The sequence below is a fragment of the Pholis gunnellus genome (genome assembly GCF_910591455.1).
Source record: "Pholis gunnellus genome assembly, chromosome: 24".
Classification (NCBI taxonomy): domain Eukaryota; kingdom Metazoa; phylum Chordata; class Actinopteri; order Perciformes; family Pholidae; genus Pholis; species Pholis gunnellus.
In genome coordinates, this window is record NC_136551.1 from 10,640,252 (window position 1) to 10,660,260 (window position 20,009).

The following is a 20,009-nucleotide window of genomic DNA, read 5'->3' on the forward strand; positions in this document are numbered from 1 at the left end:
TCTTTTTTAAATATATTGTTTAATCTAAAAGGGTTAAAAAGGCTTTTTTCCATTTCATATCAGGTTACGGGCCGGTCGGTCGGGCGCAAGCCGCCAGAGCAGCTCCGAGACGGAGCCGCGGCACGGCGAGCCGCGGCCGTGGAGCAGCACCGACAGCTCGGACAGCTCCAACCGGCTCGCCCCGCGGCCCGCCATCACCAAGGCCAGCAGCTTCAGCGGCATCTCCCCCGCCCTCGTGCGGGGGGACAGCACGGCCAGCAGCAAGAGCACCGGGAGGCTCTCCAAGACAGGCAAGACGGATAATTTACCCGCAAGAGATGCTCCTCCTCCTCAATTCTGAGGAAACGCAGGACGCAGACGATGACCTCGTTGTTTTCCCCTCCTCCCCTCAGGCTCGGAATCGTGCAGCAGCGTCGGCTCCTCGTCCAGCTCGCTGTCCCGTCCCCAGCTGTCTCTCCCGGTCTCGGCCCCGTCCTGGTCCAGCATCCCCAGCGTGCCCTTGATCCACCCGGCCACCGACACCCGAGGCCCCGGGCGCCCCGAGGCGATCAAGAGCGTCCCGCCGCAGCCCCCGTCGGCCGCGAACGCCACCAGCTACTACGTGCTGCCGCTGGAGGCCTCGGGCATCCCGCCCGGCAGCGTTCTGGTCAACCCGCACACAGGTGGGTGATCCCACGAAGGCACAGGGATCCTGAAGAATTCAAGTGTTTCCTTCCGTGCGATGATGAATTGTGTTTTTCTCTCTCTTCTGAATTGAATCGGACAGGCAAGCCTTTCATCCACCCCGACGGCAGCGCGGTAGTCTATAACCCGGCCTCCGTGGCGCCCGGCGCTGGCAGGAACCCACAGCAGGGCAAAACCCTGCAGCAGCACATCTCCGCCCCGACGCAGCAGCCGGCCAATCACCTGCACTCCCAGGTCAGTGGGCGGGGCTACGTTTCCTCAATCTTTCCTCATTCCTCATGTGAAGTGTTTGTTCTAACCTCACTAACTAATAGTGTTGAATTGGGAGCTGATAGGACGGTAGGAGCTTCACTGAGTTTGATAAGCCCCTCCCACCAGAAGCTGTCCTCAGTCAGGCCTCGTCCTAAAGGCCTTTGCAAAAATAGAAGTGAAGACGTAAAAGGGGTTTAGCAAACGGTCAGTTGAGGCTCCCACCGATTTTTACCAGCGTCCTTCCTCCTGTCTCATCTCCCATCTCTCCCCCTCCCTCCTTCCCTCCCTCCCTCCTTCCCTCCCTCCTTCCTTCCTTCCTCAGCCGATCTGTCCTCCTCTCCAGCTGTCCTCTGAGCCTGTTAACAACCCAACGGTCTCGTATTCTCTTCCTCCTCCTCAGTTCCTGCCCGTCTGTCCTAACCAACAGTACACTGTGGTACAGAACTCCTTTCTTCCATTTTATTACTCTCCCCCCTCGTGTCAGACCTCTATACCAGTTTATTATTTGTTATAAAGTTATCTTTTGCTGTATCTAACAACGCGAGTCTTATTAATGCTCCCTGAAATCCAGCATTACCTTTTCCTCTCAAGCTTCAACGCACACCGTCTTATTATGCCGCCGCTCAACTGTTCAGTTAGTCTCTCATTGGAAAGGTGCATCTGAATCCAGCCGGCGTATATAGATCATGCATTCACTTGACCTCATTTTTGACCTGGTTTCAGTGAAAGACATGCCTCTGCCACTAATTACGCCCGTGGAAAGTCCCATTAATAATTAATTCATCACCAGATGTTGGCTCTGAATAATCCATGACTAAAAAAAACACCTTTTATTTCCAACAACATGTCAGAAGTGAGCCGGACGGCCACACCGCGAGATAAATAGCTGGCTTTTTGGACTCTTTGTCCCCGCAGACCCCGGGTCAGATTTAGACTCCCTGTGTTTGTGTTCTGAGCGGATTTTACGATTCAAGACGTTTGTTAACGCTGAACTCTCTCTCTCCAGCCCGACGCGCTCAACGCTCAGTTCAGTCACATGACTCTGGCGCAGCAGCCGCCCAGCGACGGCGGGGCCTCGGCGGCGGACGCCCGCCACTATCCCGCCGTGTACCACCACCACCACCACGCCTCCCCCATGGTGCTGCAGGGAGCACAGCAGCAGCAGCATCAGCACCCGCAGGTCGCTAGCTACATGGTGGCGGGGCCGCCGGGGGGACACCCGGGGTTGCTGCAGGGTCAGCCCGTCCCGCTCCCGCTCCCGACCCCGGGCCCCAACCACGCGTACCCCAGCTCCACGCCGGGCCCCGCCGCTTTCCCGGGGTCCGCGCTGAACCAGCAGCTGCTCCAGCAGCACGCCTACATCCAACAGCCTGTCCAGCAGGTAGGGTGGCATCTAATCCCGCGGCTTTAAGACCAATCCTCCACGTGGATTCCAACGGTGTCGCACAGCTCTTGGAGTTTCCTTTTGTCGTGTCTTTCCAGATGTCGGCGTGCTACTGCTCGTCGGCCCACCACCCGCACTGCTCCGCCCAGCAGCAGCAGCAGCACTACCGGCCCCCCGTCAACCCGCTGCCCTACAACTGCCCTCAGAGCCAAAGCCTGCCCCAGCAACAAGGTACGAACACGCTTTAACACCCACGTTAACAGTGTTTTCTTACCAGATGATCTTAGTTAACGCAGAAGAATCAAAGGAGGTTTTAATGAACGAGGTCTGCGGCCTCTGATGCCGAGCGACTGCTTCTCCCGTAGAATTCTCAGCCTCGCCGCCGCATCAAGAGTCGCACTAAACCAACAGACTTCTTCCTCTCTTACATTATTTGTTGTTCTCGTGTGTTTCTTCACAAGGGAGTCCGACGGACAAATATTTCCCCCCTTTTCTTTCCTGTTTGTTTTTCACACGTCTCCCCGGGAATCATCCACTTGATTATTCTGTTTTTCTTTTTTTCGCCACAGGAGATGAGATTGTTAGCTCCTGCTCGGTCTTCCTCACACACGCACGCGCTTAACTGGATGTGATGTCGCCCACGATTGCGACTCTTGTACGCACGCTCGTGCACACACACACACACACACACACACACGCACGCACTCTGTAAGTGGCTGCGGCACTATTCTGTCATCTGTCGGCAGCAAATGCGGCTTCCCTGCTGGGGACCCGGGGAATAAGACGGTGGACAAATGAAGCTGACCTACAAAGGCAAAGGACAGCAATTATTTCTCAGGGAAAAAATGACTTCAGTGCCTTGTTTTTCCCTCCTTTTTCTGTGTATTAATTTAAAAAATAAAGATATATAAGACGACTAAAGGTGAAGATATTGCAGCACGGGCTGCGCACAATAAATCAGTAATCAGTGGGGATTCTCTGCCGGCGCAGTCGGGCGTCCACAGAGACACCTGTGAATGTTTCCACCGCCTTGCATCAGACCGCCGCCGCAGGGCTCCGGCTGCAGTCATGGTCATTCTGGGAGAAAATGGTATTCTATGCGGCGCGCTGGTCCTCCTTCCTCTTCACTGTTCGGCAATGACCGACTTCATTTGTCGTCGCCAGGAGGAGGATGCGACGGAGCTTTTGTTTTCTCTTAAGGAGCGATGAAAACATCATCAAGATTGAAAAAGGTGCTTCTCCAATATTGGGATTTGCTGCTTTTCTTTGTCATCTTTGATAACAAAGTGAATAGTTTTGTGTTTAATCTTAATATAAACTAAATGTCATTGCTAGAACGAATATATGGTGAAGTGTACTTTCAATCAAAGGGGGGAAAATCCTTTCAAGGACTGATGCGATGCATACTTTAAATGCGGCAGGTGGACGGCAGCCTGTCCTCTGTTTGGGCCTCTTGAGTCTGAAGCACGCCGAGCCCGAGAGGCGGGATGCGGGGCCGGGACGCTGTCTGAGAGACCTCTATGAATCTCACAGTGAACCGGTCTCTTTTTCAGCCCCTCACTCCCTCACCCTCGCGGGACGCGTCTCAGTCGGGCAACAAGGTAACGGAGGACCGAGCAGGACGGGAATAAAACGGGGGGGGGGGGGGCGCGTTTGATAGTACCATCATTTCATGCTCGGTTGGTGAGCGAAGGGTGGATAAAAATAGTCCCCCCCCCCCCCACACACACCCCCTCCTCACCGAGCACTCTCATTGTCTAGTTTTTCTCTCCCAGGGCGGCAGACTGTAAAGACACCTTCACAAAAGGACGTCCTCTCCTTTTTGTCCATTGGATTACCGTGTGTGTGTGTGTGTGTGTGTCACGAGGGACGCTATTTTTCAGATGTCTCTTTTTGTCACCTTGACATTTAAGCGTTCGATTCCCCCCCCTCCTTCCCCCTCAGGACGGATCCGCGTGACTTTGTCTCCTCTGTGTGCGTTCATTTTCCGTCTCTAAATGGGTTTTTAAGCAGCGCTATAGAAACGTGTCGCCACCTCTCTGTTTACCGCGCTGAACCTAAATATATCGACTTTCTCATTTATCCCCGAGTGCCTCAAACCTGCTCGACTTCCACCGTCTTTCAATCCTCCGCTTCCTTCCTGTCCCTTCTCTAAATGTGAATATTAATGGCGATGTCTTGGTCTCCTCTTCATTCGGTGCCTTTCTCTCTCGCCTCAGTGCACCAAGCCATGATGCCCAACCCGGCGTCCAGCTACCAGGCCATAGTGGGCATGCAGCCGACGTCCAGCCTGGCTCTCACCGGCAACCAGCAAAGCAATATGGGCAACCAGATGCAAGGCATGATGGTCCAGTACAATCCAATGCAGTCCTATCAGGTACTTTTTCGCTTCGCTCTCTTCAGCTCGTTTTGTTCGGTATTGATTGGAGAAAACCAGCGTTGGCTTTTGAGTCATTTGTCCTTAAGATTAGAAAGAATACAAAACAACTTCTGACTTTATTGCTTTTATCCAGTGCTGGATTTAGCCAATAAAGCCAGTTTTCTCTGGTTTTGTTGCTTTATTTGCTTGCTTTCCATGATCACCTAGCTTCTTTTTTCTTCCTGCAGCAGGTTTCTGTGCCACAGCAGACGTACCAGCAGCCAGTGTTTGTGTCCTGTCAGCCGGGTCAGGGGGCGGTGGCCATGGCCGGCATGCAGCCCTGCTACAGCCTGCTCCCCCCGAACCAGCACACCACCATGAGGTACGCCGTCCAATCGACCGCCGGCGCTCTGCACGTCACTAAGGCCACAAGAAAAGAGCTTCATGACTCGCTCGAGATCATATCTCATGGAGATCTCTTTTCAAGAGAAACCGGTGTACAACCGTTCCTTCAAAATAAAAGCACGATTTTCATTTCAAGAGGTTTCGTTCTACTCGCAGGAAGCCCAGTACGAAGGAGCTTAAAGAGTGGTTTTATTGCATTGATACTTTAATATACGGGAGTGATTAGTTTACCATGACCCAGTTTACATTGATCCATTAAGAAATCATTCTGAAGGGCTTTTTAATGAGACCTGATAATAAACCCGCTCTTGATTGATGTCCCTCCTTTTATTGAAGACGGTCGCTAATAGCTGAAGCTGCTTCAGATGAAACTCGATTGGCTCGCCTGTAAATGTACTTTGTCCCAGAAACCGATTTGCAGGTACGTGATGCTGCAGGTGCCTCTTATTTATAGACCTGACGGTGAATCCCCAAAGCCTCCGAGTCAAGGTCATCGTTATTCCCTGTGTGTGTGTGGGTGCTTGTAGCTGATGAACGTCCTCTCAAAGAGCCTTCCCCGTCTTCCTCCGGTACTCTGCCGCGCGCTCTCATTACGGGCTGATTGATAGAACTGGTTCACCGAAAAGCAAAAACATGTAATTAGCTCCTACCTCCGCGGACCCAATCAATCTGGATGGCGGTGTAGGGGAGCGCCGCTGGGACGCGCTCGTACACATGACAAGCGCCAGACGAGGAGAAACGGCCATGTACGATAGTCGTCACCTGCAGAAAGAACAATGTGTGCGCACACACATGGGAGAGAGGTCACCCTCTCTCATGTCCCAGCTGTAAAACGAGGCTGCTTTAGTAGGGCAGTCGGCATGGAAAAAAACATGATTTATGCGGCAGCGAGTTTTCGAACAGCTCAGCGTTCTCCCCCGAGGCCCGGCTGTCCACCTGCAGCCCGCTTTCTCACCAGCTGGACACGAGTCCCTGCAGGCGGGTTTGCTCACGGAGCCGAGCGCCTGCTTTTGCAGATGGAGTTTGAAAGTTAAATTTCAAATTTAATACCCCATCTGCGGGGAGGACGTATACATCTGTGCAGGTTTTTAGAAGTCCTCTTGTAATCACAGAGGCGTGAGCATCGTGTTGGACTACTTCTTCTTCAGGTGCTGAGGCTCCGGAGCACCAGATGCACTGCTGCTGCTGAGGCATCTAACATTCAAAGGGGACATATTATACTTTTAGGTTTATACTAGAATATGTCTACATGCTTTAATGTAAAAAAACTAAATATTTCTCTCATAATGTGTGAATAAACCTGTATTCACCCTCTTTCTGAAACGCTCTGTTTTTAGCGCCTGTCTCTTTAAGACCTCATCCCGTAAACAGTCTGCTCTGATTGGCTCGCGAGAAATATACAGGTCACCTTTCCAAACAGACGGAGGCGGTACATTCCAATGAGCCTACATGTGGCAGAGGAAGGGGAGCCAAATCACATGTTTTCTGATCCAGGCCGTTAATTGGTTAATCCATCCTTTCAGTCCCATTTACCGTGAACGCTGCAGAAAGCCCCGTTGTGAAACACTTCCTTCTGTGTATTCGCAGCTCCACGGTGAGTTTCCTGCCCGCCCAGATGATGGAGCAGCTCCAGTTTTCTCAGACCTCGTCCCCCTGCGTCTCCCAGCAGCACCCAGGCCAGCAGTATGCAGGTACGTCCCCCCCGACCCCCCCGGAGCTGTGCTGGGATTGAACAGCCAGTAGGTCGACCGGTACGTCGACAACAGCGGATAAATAGACCAAGGCGAAGTAAGCGTAGTTTATAGGAATAAAAGTTGCCGTAATGAGCCGTGTTTTCATGTGCTGGCTTTCCGAGGGCTCAGAGAATGGCCGTCCAGGTGGGGCCGTCTCCTTACTAATGACCTTTATTATTCATGACTGATTGTTATTGGGGGGGGGCGATGGAGGGAGCCGTCATGTCCAGCGCCTGTCAGTAATGAGGTTGGATGAAGGTCTCGCGGGCCGCCTCACTCACAGCATCACAGGCAGACTTTTAATTGGCCGGGGCCCGATTTTAAGTCCAAACATCTATTGTCCTTGCAACTGTTGTCGGTGATGATTAATAAATCAACAGCGGCGTCGGCTCTGCACATTTTATAACACCATTTTTTTTGTAAACAGAAATTAATTAGATGGATTTTCTTCTCTTTTTTTGAGTTCACGGAGCAGAAGGTTCTCTGATTGTTAGGTTTTTTTATTCACATTAATGCGTCAAAAATGAATAAAATAATCTGGATAAAATGGATCTGCAGCATTATTAGAGGATTTTAGCAGCAATGGACTGTTCTTGCTTCATGTGGCCTCATAATGGAGGCTCTTAGAACTTAAATGCTCACCCCATTTAGTCTATCAGCATAAATATGATGAATAAATGATGAATAAAAGAAACAGTATTAAGTGTTTTACCATGTCTGCCTGACCTCATTTGCCTATTTTCAACACTATGTTTCAATTCCTGTCTTTTGTGTTTTTTGAAGTAGTTTTTTTCCATGTGCGTTCGTGCAGGGTTGTTACCCCCGGCCCCCGGCGGCGGCATGGTGATGCTGCAAATGACGGCGCCCTCCTGCCAGCAGCCCCGGGCCCCCTCCCCCTGCCAGCGTAAACAGCCCGGCCACAAACACCCGGGCACCGAGCACCAGCGCAGCCGCAGGCCCGCTGAGCTCCCCGCGCCTCCAGACAGCACCCAGGTACAAACGCAGCCCATGTGCATCAGACAGCGTCCAAATGTTCAATAAAACGGCACTCACGAGATTGTATTTATAACCTTTTAATAACCTTTTTGAGGGTTGTCTTGCTCAGTGGCCCAGAGGTTTTCACTTGACAACGACAATTTCCCAACAGTGTTAGATTAAATTATGAAATTGCTCAGGTAGTGTTCGCCACACAGGACAACACGGAATGTGTCGGGAAGTTGAGACGGTCACAAGAAAGCAATTTGGGAGGCAATTTATTTTGGTTGTCTGAGTCTGACAGTGACGCGGGAATTGCCAAAATCCTCCTGCGGGCGGGTTAAATGTCGCAGTAAACAGGTTCCGCAAATGAAGTCGCTGGTGCGGGCGTAGCTTGACAATGAGGAGAAAATAGTCCCGAGCATTAGGGCGTAACGGTACATTGGGGGGGACTAATGTGGCTAGAACGGCACATTAAAGCCACGACTTTGCAGGGGAGAGAAACAGCGATGTTTGCTTTCCTTCTTGTTTTTGAATGAAAGTGTCTCTGTGTTCTCCTCCCCCCCCCGTCGCCTCACCGCCGGTGTGTTGCGTGTAGAGCAGCCTGCCCTTGTCCCCGGCGCTCACTCCCTCGCCAGGCCAGCCGCCCAGCTTCAAGGGCCTCCCGTCAGGCATCTCGTCCATCCCTGTCATGGCACGCCACCCGCACCACCACCACCCGCCGCTCCCTACAGCCTTCTGCCACAGTGGACAAGGTCAGACACAAGGGGCCGCCTCACCAATCACATCATCAGGATAATCCAGACCTCTGGAGTTGTATTTCTCTGTGCATGTTAATTATATTTTAGAGACGTTTTCATGCAAAAATTATTTCATTTGAGCAAACCAAAAACTATTTAGTGCTTAGTAAATTATCTACGCGAGGACACATAATGAGCTCCTCGCTCACCATCCCTGGTCCGTACGCTCTGTTTAGCCAATCACATGATCGGAGGAGGTCGTTTCTGATTGGCTATCTGCTGCTAGGGAGCTACGGAAGCACTGGTAGAGTGCTAAGCAGCCACACTTAAGTAGTGTATACAGTTTTGGTTACATATTTAGTGTCATGAATCTTAATAAAAGCATTATTTTTAAGTTAGTTTGTACTTTTATTAGCTTGCATCCGAGCCGTCTTAGTCGCTAGCTAGCTAGCTAGCCATGTAAGCAGTGGCTAACTAAGCTTAGCTAATGTAATGTTAGCTGACTTGCTAAATACTATTAACCACCTTATAGCGTGCTGCTAAAGAGATTTTAACTCTTTCCAATGAATGTCAAATCTTAGATTTTTAATGCCTTGTCTGTGTCGCTGGAATTACCCAATTAGCCAACTAGCTTAGTTAGCCAATGTTTGAGTGGCAGAAGTTAGCTAACGCTAGCTACCTAAAAAGAGGGCAAGGTTGCAAGCTCATGAACTACAGACGAACGTACAAGTGATTTACCATGTAGTACATTTTAGTTCGCTCAAATCTCACTCCGTATGAACTCACAGTGGACGTTCACCTTCTTGTTTCGACTGACCTGAAGCGCCACCGCTCGTGCTAACTTTTCTTTTTGTGCCGTCTAGGTGAAGCACACTACTCTCTACTGGGCCAACCTCTGCAGTACAAACCCTCCATCAGACCTCCGCTGATCCACACCGCACACATAGTGGCCAAACACCAGGTCAGGCGCATACAAAAATATAAAGTATAAAATGTTCTAATGGATCAGTCATGAGAGTCATTTCCTCCACGGATAACCTCACTGGTTTCCTCTTGTCTCCTCAGGGTCCACTGGGGGTTTGGCGTAGCGGTCATGGGAGGAAGGCCAGCAGAAAACCTCTGTCTTCAGATCTCAGTGTAGGTGAAGCAGGTAATAGGAAGTCCAGAGGGAGGCTTGAGTTTAGTAAACCTCGAGCCAACGGCGGCCATTTTTCTATTTAATTAGAGGTCACAACCGAAAGTTGACCTTCCCTGTACAGAGAGAAGCATGAAAGTGATTTCTATATTGCTAGAAAAATCCGGCTTCATTAAAAAAAAAAGTCCAGGAGTGAAGCGTCAGGATGTCGATCAGAAAACGTGATGAACTCAGCTGCTGTGTGCTCTATTTAGCAGATTGAAATAACGTCAGTTTTCTTTTTGTTGTGAGTCAAAATGTGCTAGCTGCGCTGCCCTCAGCTGCGGAGGGAAGCGTCTTGTTTGTGAATGTAAGCAGAATAAATTCACAGACGGGGCAGAAATCACACCTGGCTGTGGAACCTGCAGCCCCGGCGGTGTTTGTGCCGAGAGTACAAATGTGCTGATTATTTAGAATATGGCGTCGTATTTTTTCTATTTATTTATTTTTTTGCATTATTCAGGTTCTTTTGGCAACAATCCCACTTGTACAATCATCAAGGAGGAGGGGGGGGGGAGGGGCGTACGCGGTGTCGATGGAAAGTTCAACACTTACAGCGCTGCTGTAATATGTCAACGCTGTCTGGGAGTAAGAAAAGCAGCGTTATCTTTAAACTCACAATGCATTTCTTAAAGTGGAACCCATCAGGAAATTGGTAAAAAAACAACAAATGTGCAGGGTATTTGCACCGACCGTCCACCTAAAGCTTTAAAGCTGGCAGCAGCAGTTTATTGAAGCCTCCCAATGGTGCAGGTCTGACTTCTCTCTCCACCCGTGACAGTTGTTTTATTTACTGGCTCTGCTGCTCACAGTGCCATCTGTGTGTGTGTGTGGGTGTGTGTGTGTGTGTGTGTGTGTGTGTGTCCCCGCAGTGAGCAGTCAGATCCTGGAAGTGACGGGTCCTCCGGAGGGGATCGGCTGCACAGACTCCCACCACCTCCTGGCAGAGCTCTGCAGAGGGGGACAATTGATCCAGCGGCTGTCGGACCATCAGCCCCGGCTGCGCGGCGCGGAGACCAGAGACGCTCCCGGCGGACGCCTGGCCTCGTCATACTCCATCTTCGCCATGCTACCCCCCAGACTCGCCGCCCCGAGCGCCGCGCTCCACCACGGCGGACCCCACTTTCGAACTCCGAACTAGCGCCGGACACAACGGGGAGCCGTGTGGCCTCGGACAAGGTCCGGCTCATAGCTGCTAAAACATCTCGGAGCGTCTTAAAGGAGCGCCACGCAAAACGCACATCCAACCACCTGCCTCTGCTGCCTCGGTCTGGACCGCCTCGGTTCAAGTCCCAGACTCTGTCCAAATACACACACAAAATCAAATGTTTGAAGAATGATCGTTCACTTTTATTTTATTTTAGTTCATTTTATTATTTTTCTGGCCAACGGGGCCCCGAGTTTGGTTTTATTTGTGAAAAGCGTCCGCGGCTGCTGAGCTGGCCCCTTCTCTATCCTGAAAAATACAAATAAAAAGTGTAGTTTGCTGTTCAGAAATGAAAGTGTTTGGAGAGCGAGATTCCACTGTGGCTCTTTCGATAGCAGGTGTGTGAGCATAACGGCAGCATCTCGAGCTAAACGTACACATGATCTACTGGTTTCTGGTTCGACAATGTTTCTGTTCCCGCTTAAGACGACGTGAAATTGGGGCCTCCGTACCGTATCGAACTGAGCACTCGCATCAAAGTGTTTTATTTTTTATTTGGCATTCATCAATAACTCCATCATCCGTGTCCAAACCCCCTGAGTCGAGACACTGAGCGGCATTTATCTCCCGACAATAATAAACACTGAATAATAGATGTACTACCTGAATTATTTAAAGTCACTTTTACACACAGTGAATGTTGGATTTGCACTGAAGTGATGAACGGAGATTTGATCGGTATCAGACAGGGCCTGGATTTTCTTTTATTCACCCCCCCCCCTCTTGTACCCGTTTGTTGCACTCGGCCAGGCCACTTTCTTTTATATTTAATTAAAATGTTTATATGCACAAGAAAAATGCAATCGAGTTTGTCACTACTTGGCTTCTTTTTTTTGGAGTGGGGGGGGGGGGGGTATTTTATTTGTGTGAATCATGAGAGGTGTTCTGTGTCTGGTGTGGCTTTTCTTTCTTTTTTTTTGGACTCTAATAAATGTTTGCACCACACGTGTTGAGAAAAGTTTTTCCAATGTTGAAAGGTCGAGCAATGATGTGAAACTGAGGGTGTGTGTGTGTGTGTGTGTGTGTGTGTGTGTGTGTGTGTGTGTGTGTGTGTGTGTGTGTGTGTGTGTGTGTGTGTGTGTGTGTGTGTGTGTGTGTGTGTGTGTGTGTGTGTGTGTGTGTGTGTGTGTGTGTGTGTGTGTAGCAACATTGTGAAGCAACTTTTTGGAAAATGTTGCTCTAGGTTTGTATCTCTGCCTTTAGGGCATTGCAGAGACATTTGCTCTGCTTGGCAGCCTAGTTTCCGCATGAAATTAGCACTTTTGAATAAACCGTCTTCTCGGTGGGTGAAATGTGGAGAAACAGAGACCCCTAGTGGACAAACGCTGTTACTACAGCATGTAACCAACACATGGCAGGGCGAAAGTGAAACTGAACGCTTAACTTTGTGTTCATAGCAACAGCGAGGAGTTAGCAGTTAGCTAGAAGAAGAAGCAGTTAGCTTGTGTTTGCTAGGCCTCACGGTCTGCGTCCGGTAATGGAGAGCGACCGCAGGGAGGAAAGCTCCAGGACGGTGGTCGTGTCCGGGGTGCCCGACCCGTTACCCGTCAGCAGGATGGTCGACAAGCTGACTATTCACTTCCTAAGTTACAGGAGGAGTCGAGGAGGAGACGTGGAGGCGGTCACGTACCCCACCAACATGGCCGGAGTCGCTTTTGTCACTTTTGACAAAGCGGAAGGTAAATAAACGGGTTTTAGCTAAACACAGGCTACAAGCTAATCATACTATAGCGCGTGTCTGTTATTTGTGTCCACCGCGAGGAGCATAAGTTAACAATAAACGGGTTAATAACTGTTTATCGTTAACGCGCCAAACTCCTTTTAAAAAACGACACTTTTTAAGTTGACTTCCTTGTCCAGAAGCCCCAGTTTGTGCCTCAGGTTTATCATTACGTTCAGTCACTAAGCATAAACCAACACCCGCCATCTTTAACACTCACTATTTACTTATTGGCGCTTATCAGCTGCGACTGGGATGTGACGGCAGGACGACAAGCGGCTCCGTGAATGGACATTCCTGCGTAAATGCCTTAAAGTCATTGTCAAATGCGTCTCCTGTTTGTATGCTCTAATTGGCTCCCATGGGAACTACGTAAGAGAGCTGAACGCAGATCAAACACGTGTTCACATGAAGTGCTGCCAGGCTGGTGTGAGTGCTTTAACTGGTCTATGAGAGGCTTCATGAAGCCATCAGTGTGATGTTGATGGACCAGTACGGTACTCTTGGCAGATGCAGAGAGGGTGGTGCGGAAGAAGCGGCAGCTCATGAAGGACGACGAGTTTCCAGACAAGTACCTCCTCACTGTGTTCCCCTTCACTAGAGATGTGAGTGTCAGCGGAGTTTTGCTCGTCTGTAATTTATACCAGACTGACAATTACATGTTTCTCAGATGTAGGATGTTTATTTGAATGTGCTCTTGTGCTGCAGGTGTTTTTGTACGTCCACAGCGCTACGGTCGACCTCTCCGTGTTCGGCAGAGATCCGTCGACGCTGATCCAGAGTCTGAGCTCGGCTCACAGGTCGCTGCGTTTCCGGCCTTCCCCGCAGCAGACGAAAGCCACCGTGGAGGGGCCCTTCTCCGCCGTCCAGGCCCTGAGGCAGGACCTCATCCTCAGCGCCGGCCAGCTTAAATCCGTCAAAGTCTCGGCCCGAGCTGCCGCCGTCCAACCGAGAGAATCCCTTAATCCGAGGGGAATGGCTCACCGCGAGGTTGTCGGCTCCGTAAACTGCGGAGGTTCTGAAGCTAAGCCGGGACCGGAGGGGAGCTCACACGGCTTATCCACACAGGCCACAGGTGAGGCAGCTGAAGTCCAAAGCCCGCTCTCGAATGGGAAACCTCGAACCGCCTCCCCGAGGAGAAAAGTTCCTCATGAGAGTTTGGCCGCCGCCGCCGCCGCCGCCGCCGCCGGGAGCTTTTGCGAAACACACGGCAACAGGGAAGAAGAGCCGAGGGATCGGTCCAGGAGGGAAATGCCCGCAGAATATAGGACAGAGCTGCTGAATGCAGGGCTTACATCTTCCTTATCAGGCCTGGACCTGCACAGAGCAGAGGAAACATCAGCAACACAGCCAGCAGTAGACGGCACTTCAGAAAAACGCACCGGACCAGACAGGATTTCAGCACCCGAGATCAGGGGAGAGAATCCGACGGGCTCCTTCTACAGCAGTACCGACTATCGTAAGGGTCCGGATCAGAGCGGCTCAGCCTTAACCGCTAAGATCCTCCGACCCAAAGGTGCCTCGATGTCCTCAAAGAGCGATGCGGGGGACACCGAAGAGCCGTCTGCTGAGGGGGACGCGTGCGTCTGGGTCGACTCGTACATTTGCAGGTACATCGAAAAGTTTGACAAGCAGAAGTTCGACACATGCTTGAGGGGCCTTAACGCGCGTGTCGTCCGCGAAGGCACCGACCTCACGCGGATATCGTGGACTGAGACGGGCTCAAGGACCTGGCAGGCATCGGAGGACCTCAGGAGTTTGGTGGAGTATTGGCTGCTGATGTTAAGAGTTCATCGGATCGACTTGGACGAGGACGAGCAGCTCGAGAGACACAAACTGATTCAAATCTGCGATGATGCGAATGCGCTGTACCGCAACGTTCTTTACTCGCTGGAGGACTCTTGCGTCAACGTCATCGGCACATCGGTGTCAGGTCCCCTGTTCTGCAGGTGGGTGGAGGAGAGAGTCGCTCGACTCAAAGACCCTCAGAACTGAAAGAATGGGGCACGAATGAATGCAGTATTATCAACGACCACAGGGCGGGGCAGTTGCGCTGCGTGTCACAGAAACCGGCTCCTGCAGTTTGTGTCTGAAATCAACATTCCTGTTAAACTCGCGGTTATTTTTTAATTTTTGAAGTAATAATTACAACTATAGAAATAAATGATACTAATTACACATGCGTCAATTACTCGGACAACTCAGTTCAGGTCTCTTATTAGATAGAAATGCTTTCCTTTTCCCTTTGTCTCTATGGTGAAGCTTCTGTTTAATAATCAGGTCTCTAAACAACCGGTGTTAATCCACACGGTTGTTCTCACAGCGGTGAGGACAAGTCTTAATTAACCTCATCACACCTTAATCACAAAAGATAATTAAAAGCAAAAATTGACGGACGACAACCTGTCTCACATAATCACATCTTCCTACTCTCTTGACTACAGGTTAATTAATCATTCATTGGCAATAAATCATTTTATTTGAAGTGTTTTTATATATTTCATTACAAAATATAATTTGAAGCAGAAAAAAGCAAAACCCCCTTTTGAGGCTTGGTGGTTTATGTCCTGATCTCACTGTAGCTGTGCTGTGATCAGTATCATGTACCAGCGTTGGACAGTAGGGGGCGGTGTGACACTTTCTCCCGCATGCTGAACCGGTTAAAAATAGAGAAGCTGTAGCTGCCACAGTCCTGCTCAGTGAAGCTATTATGGAGGCCGGGGTTTGGCAAGCAGGGCGCAGATTGGCAGGCGAATGATGTCAGCTGGACGTCCCATTATACACCCTATCCCCTCCCCACACACACACACACACACACACACACACACACACACCTTCCAAGGAAATACTGATCCGTACATGTGATGTGTGAAGATCCTCAGTTAAATCGTCTCTCGCTCAGATTATTCAAATGAGCTCGCTCCACAGCCTCGATAATTGATTCATTATGTAGAAATGAGCCACACAGCCGTAATGAACGCACACAAACAGAGACAATCACTCATCTCCCAGACACACACACACACACACACACTCTCTCTCTGGGTTGTTACCATAGGAACATAGTGGAAGAGGTTGCCGAGCTGCAGCGCTGGGCGTCGTTAGGGGGAGGCTCTGGAACACAATGGAAACATCCAGGAGGACGGAGGAATTACATTACAGCAGGAGAACCCTTCATAGGAGACGAGGGGAGGAGAGAGCCTTTGATAGCACGTCTTCAACTACTACCCATCACTCGGGTGGGGGTCGTGGTTAAATGGAGAGGAGGGGTCAATGAGCAGAGCGTGAATTTGGTTTTCCCCGGTCCTCCATTACATCCTCTCCTCATTATGCATAACGTATAATTAGGTAATTACATTTTTGAATAATAACGTGTATGACTTTCGTGATGGAGGTCAAACACAGCAGCAGGCCAGAAAAGGAAGCCAAGCATGTTTCCCTCGGGGGGCGGGGTCTGCTGTGGATCAAAGCTGTGATTGGACCACAGGCGGATTACTGAACAGGCCTATCGGGCTCTAGTGACTGTTGACCGTTCTTATTGGGAAGTAAAGCAAGCGACTACGAAGAGACTCAAAACAACTACAGAGACACAAAACGACCACACAGAGATGCAAAACAATCACAAAGAGACATAAATCAACCACAAAGAGACACAAAACAACCACAAAGAGACACAAAACGACCACAAAGAGACACAAAACGACCACAAAGGGACACAAAACAACCACAAAGAGACATAAAACGACCACAAAGAGACATAAATCAACCACAAAGAGACACAAAATAACCACAAAGAGACACAAAACGACCACAAAGAGACACAAAGCGACCACAAAGAGGCCTAAAACCACAAAGAGATGCAAAATGCCTACAGAGAAAAGCAAAACGACTATAGAGACACGAAACACATAGAAAGAGACTCAAAACAACCACAAAGAGATGCACAAAACAATTTAGAAAGCAGTGCTTAGTGCTGGGGGACACAGCGTTCTGTCCGTGGTCCATGATTGGAAGGTGCCTATCGCCACCAGACCACCTATTGTTCTATTTCTGTGTGTACGCTCGTGTCGTCACGTTCAGGCACACACACCTTGGAGGTCAGAGGTCGTGCAGACAGGCAGCAAGCCTCCGCGTCACATTTCTTTCCCAGTGAGGAATGAGGGCCGCCGGCTGATGAATGATCTTCTCCAGGCGACGTGTGTGTGCACGTTGCAGCCACAGATTGCATCTTAATGATTCTCTTTACAGATCATCACCCTGCCCGGGAGGGGTACGGTGGGTAGTGATATGAGTTGTACCCCCCAACCCCGTGTGGTCTGGGTATTAGGGAGCTGTGATGGAAGAGCCTTGTCGGAGAAATTGGGGGCAACGGACCAAGAAAACAGTTTGTGTGTGTTAGCTGTGGAAAAAGGATGAATAGTGTTTAATTGGTCTCGCAACTTACGACCCATAATGTAGACGGAGCGAATCCCCTTGAATTGTACGAATGTGACCCACGTGTGACTAATGATTAATGTGTAAACTGTGCGCCGTCAGATCGGTATCACCCCACTGATTCCATTTACCGTGCTGCTCTTCATTACTACCATTACTTACCTGTTGTTCCCAGTCACCTGACCTCGCAGCTCCCTGCACACCTGTCCCTCATTCCCGTCGTCACACCTGCCTCTCGTTACCCCATTATCCCCACAGCACACTCACACACACACATATATAATATACATATATATATATATACAAGCCACAGCAAGAGGATGCCATTGTGGATCTGTTGTGAGGGGAAGAGGAATCATTTAAACAGTAAGGATCAGCGTTTGTCATTATATTTTGCGCTGCAATGTGACTCCAGTTGAGGACGAACAGACGATAAGACGCTGCGATGAAGCGGCTCCACGTCTGCTCGGCCTCACTTACGAGCCGATCCAGGATGTGTCGGTGCAATTATCGGTCTCTCCCTCCTGACCGGGGGTGTGAGGAAGAAACGCCTGTTAAACCTTTCGACACCGCAGGCTGCAACACACGGATGACACATGTGCCCCCCCCCCCCCCCGGAATTTAGAACTATTACTTTGCACTTGGATATTTAAAGACGGGGGGGGGGGGGGGGTGTACACAATCTAAAGCAGGAAACAATGACTTCCTATGGATGCAAACAAGGGCCTTTGAGACCTTCATGTGTTCTAGCGTCTCAACTGTTTGTGGAGGAAAGTGGTAGGTTTTGCGTAGGTGAACCTGCGGAAGGATCATTACCGATTTGTAATTAAGTTAATGGCCGAACTGCTTCGCTGTCTGCAGCTGGTCCAAAATATAATGTTATAGGTTATGCCGCCCTGCGTGAGAGCCCTCGTCTCTGAGCTCCATTAGCCCGAACAGAAAAACACCAGAGGCCCATTTCTCAGGTGGCACCGTACGGCGTCAGAAGATTCGTGAGTCTCGGGGTGATTCGAGGCACTCTGTCTTATTTTAAGCTGCGCGCGGTGGTGTCCCGGGAGGCGAAATAGGTCTAATAATTGAGATTTGTGTGAAAAGCACCTGTGCGATTTAACGGTCACGGACATTTTCGGAATTGAAGCCGCCGCACAAACGGCACCGGTCGAACCATCTCGTAATCCATCCTCAAATTACGCACCATGATAGCACCCCGGGTTGATCCGTGACACTGTGAAGGCTCAGGTGTAACCGCTGAGTTCAACACACAGAATTGGACCCCCCCCCCAAAAAAAAGTAAGAACTTTGCCGTTTTTACATCTGCGACAGACAAACGGAGAAATCCAAGAAACTCGGATGACAATAGAAAGATTTACATAATAGTAAAAAAGAATCCCTGTTCGCTCTGTCCGGTGAAAAGAGCCGTGACAGACGGAGGAGAGAGAGAAGAGGTTTTCACGAATCCATCGGTGGCCCAGTGAGCCAACAGGATGTGCCAGCATGGGTGCGTTTGCACATGCAGGTGTGTGTGTGTGTGTGTGTGTGTGTGTGTGTGTGTGTGTGTGTGTGTGTGTGTGTGTGTGTGTGTGTGTGTGTGTGTGTGTGTGATGAGCGCATTTGTATGCTGTCGGCAGCTGAAATCAGTCGCGTGGGGAAGATGAATGGCGCTGGCTTTAAGTGAAATGTTAATGCTGGGACAAAGCACATAGATATATCCAAAGGAGGATGACATGGTACCAACATGCTGGTCGGTTGAGACGCTCCGAGCCGGTGGGGTTCACGGCCAAACGTACCGGAACGTACGAACGCATTCTGACTCTAAGAAATACGTTCACGAAATGTTCAGCGTACACATGTTCGTTCAAAAAGCACTTAGACACAGCGTCTCCTCATCTCCGAGCCAATAAAAGAAAAACACTAACCGCATACATGCGACCTAACCTCGAAAGAGAGCGAACACACGCTGATTTGATTAAAGGTCTCCTGGAAATGTCAGCAGAATTCATGAAAGCGTCCGTCTCCTTCATAAAGCGCTGATCAAAGGCATTCCCCACATACTGCGCCCTCTGTGTCGTTAGCTCACGGGTAAAATCGTCCGCATCTGCACAACATTATTGGTTTTATGGGAGTTTTATAAGTGGAGACAGACCAAAATCGGGGAGAGACAAGTGACATCCCCCCCCTCTTAACTGCAGCCCCTCGGCCCACCAACTCTCTGCTGCATTTGCAAATGAGTCCATTGCATGTACTCGGGCAAGTTTGGCTCCTAATATATTACATATAGCACCATCTCTGTGCATTACCGCATTCTTCTTTGTGTCCTTTTGCACGATTAAAAAGCTCCTCAAAGCTTTGCTCCACAGCGCTACTAGTGGTCAGAAACTCCACAGCGTGCCTTTAATTTGATGCTCAGTGGAATGTAATTGGAACACATATTGTCATACTGTCTCACATACATGCAGACCATTATTCTATTTCATTACGTACACACCAATATTCTTTCTCACATATAACGGCGAGTGTGCGAGTATGATTTATGAACTAAACAGCCTCTCGTATTAATCTCAGCCAGACCCGTAATCTCATTAAAACAATTACCTTTCAATAGAAGGCTATGCACTCCAGTGTTTTCGTGTCTAACCGTGGTTTAATGTGTTGAACTACACACACACACACACACACCAGCCCAACTCACAGCAGGCTGCTCAGACCTGAGGCCACTTCAGTAGATCAAAGACATGTTGGTATGAAACCCCCCCCACCCCCCGCCACTTAAAACCTCTAAATCCCAGCACCACAGTGGCTCAAAGTAACCCCACAACACACCTCTTGCTTTAAGTACTCTTTCCCTTTCAGGAAGGCAGAACAGAAGCCCCGAAAAAGACCCAGCTGTGAGCGGGTCAGCGTGCCTCCTTTTGATTTCCATCCCATTGTCTGGGACGTCCCAA

The 20,009-nt window shown here is 49.9% G+C and overlaps 2 protein-coding genes across 7 annotated transcripts in view; both read left to right on the top strand.

The window, feature by feature from the left end:
* r3hdm1 (R3H domain containing 1) overlaps positions 1–11,851 on the top strand; it is a 31,969-nt gene extending 20,118 nt beyond the window's left edge. For 3 of the 6 annotated variants that reach the window (XM_079185390.1, XM_079185393.1, XM_079185391.1), the window contains 13 exons: positions 64–290; positions 393–662; positions 767–918; positions 1,943–2,317; positions 2,419–2,551; positions 4,540–4,697; positions 4,928–5,061; positions 6,672–6,775; positions 7,629–7,810; positions 8,391–8,547; positions 9,396–9,493; positions 9,598–9,682; positions 10,579–11,851. In XM_079185390.1, coding sequence (XP_079041516.1) covers positions 64–290; positions 393–662; positions 767–918; positions 1,943–2,317; positions 2,419–2,551; positions 4,540–4,697; positions 4,928–5,061; positions 6,672–6,775; positions 7,629–7,810; positions 8,391–8,547; positions 9,396–9,493; positions 9,598–9,682; positions 10,579–10,847 — 2,344 coding nt within the window. In that variant the 3' untranslated portion in view covers positions 10,848–11,851. Of the gene's footprint in view, positions 1–63; positions 291–392; positions 663–766; positions 919–1,942; positions 2,318–2,418; positions 2,552–4,539; positions 4,698–4,927; positions 5,062–6,671; positions 6,776–7,628; positions 7,811–8,390; positions 8,548–9,395; positions 9,494–9,597; positions 9,683–10,578 lie in introns of those variants that run through there. The other 3 variants (XM_079185392.1, XM_079185394.1, XR_013767658.1) reach the window with 3 other exon arrangements.
* Positions 11,852–12,390: 539 nt separating this feature from the next.
* Positions 12,391–14,704, top strand: LOC306715313 (uncharacterized protein; the record flags this gene model as incomplete). Its single annotated transcript, XM_079185630.1, has 3 exons — positions 12,391–12,592; positions 13,144–13,238; positions 13,342–14,704. 3 exons carry the CDS (start codon positions 12,391–12,393, stop codon positions 14,626–14,628), a joined length of 1,584 nt encoding a protein of 527 aa, XP_079041756.1. The 3' UTR covers positions 14,629–14,704.
* Between the last annotated feature and the right edge of the window lie 5,305 nt (positions 14,705–20,009).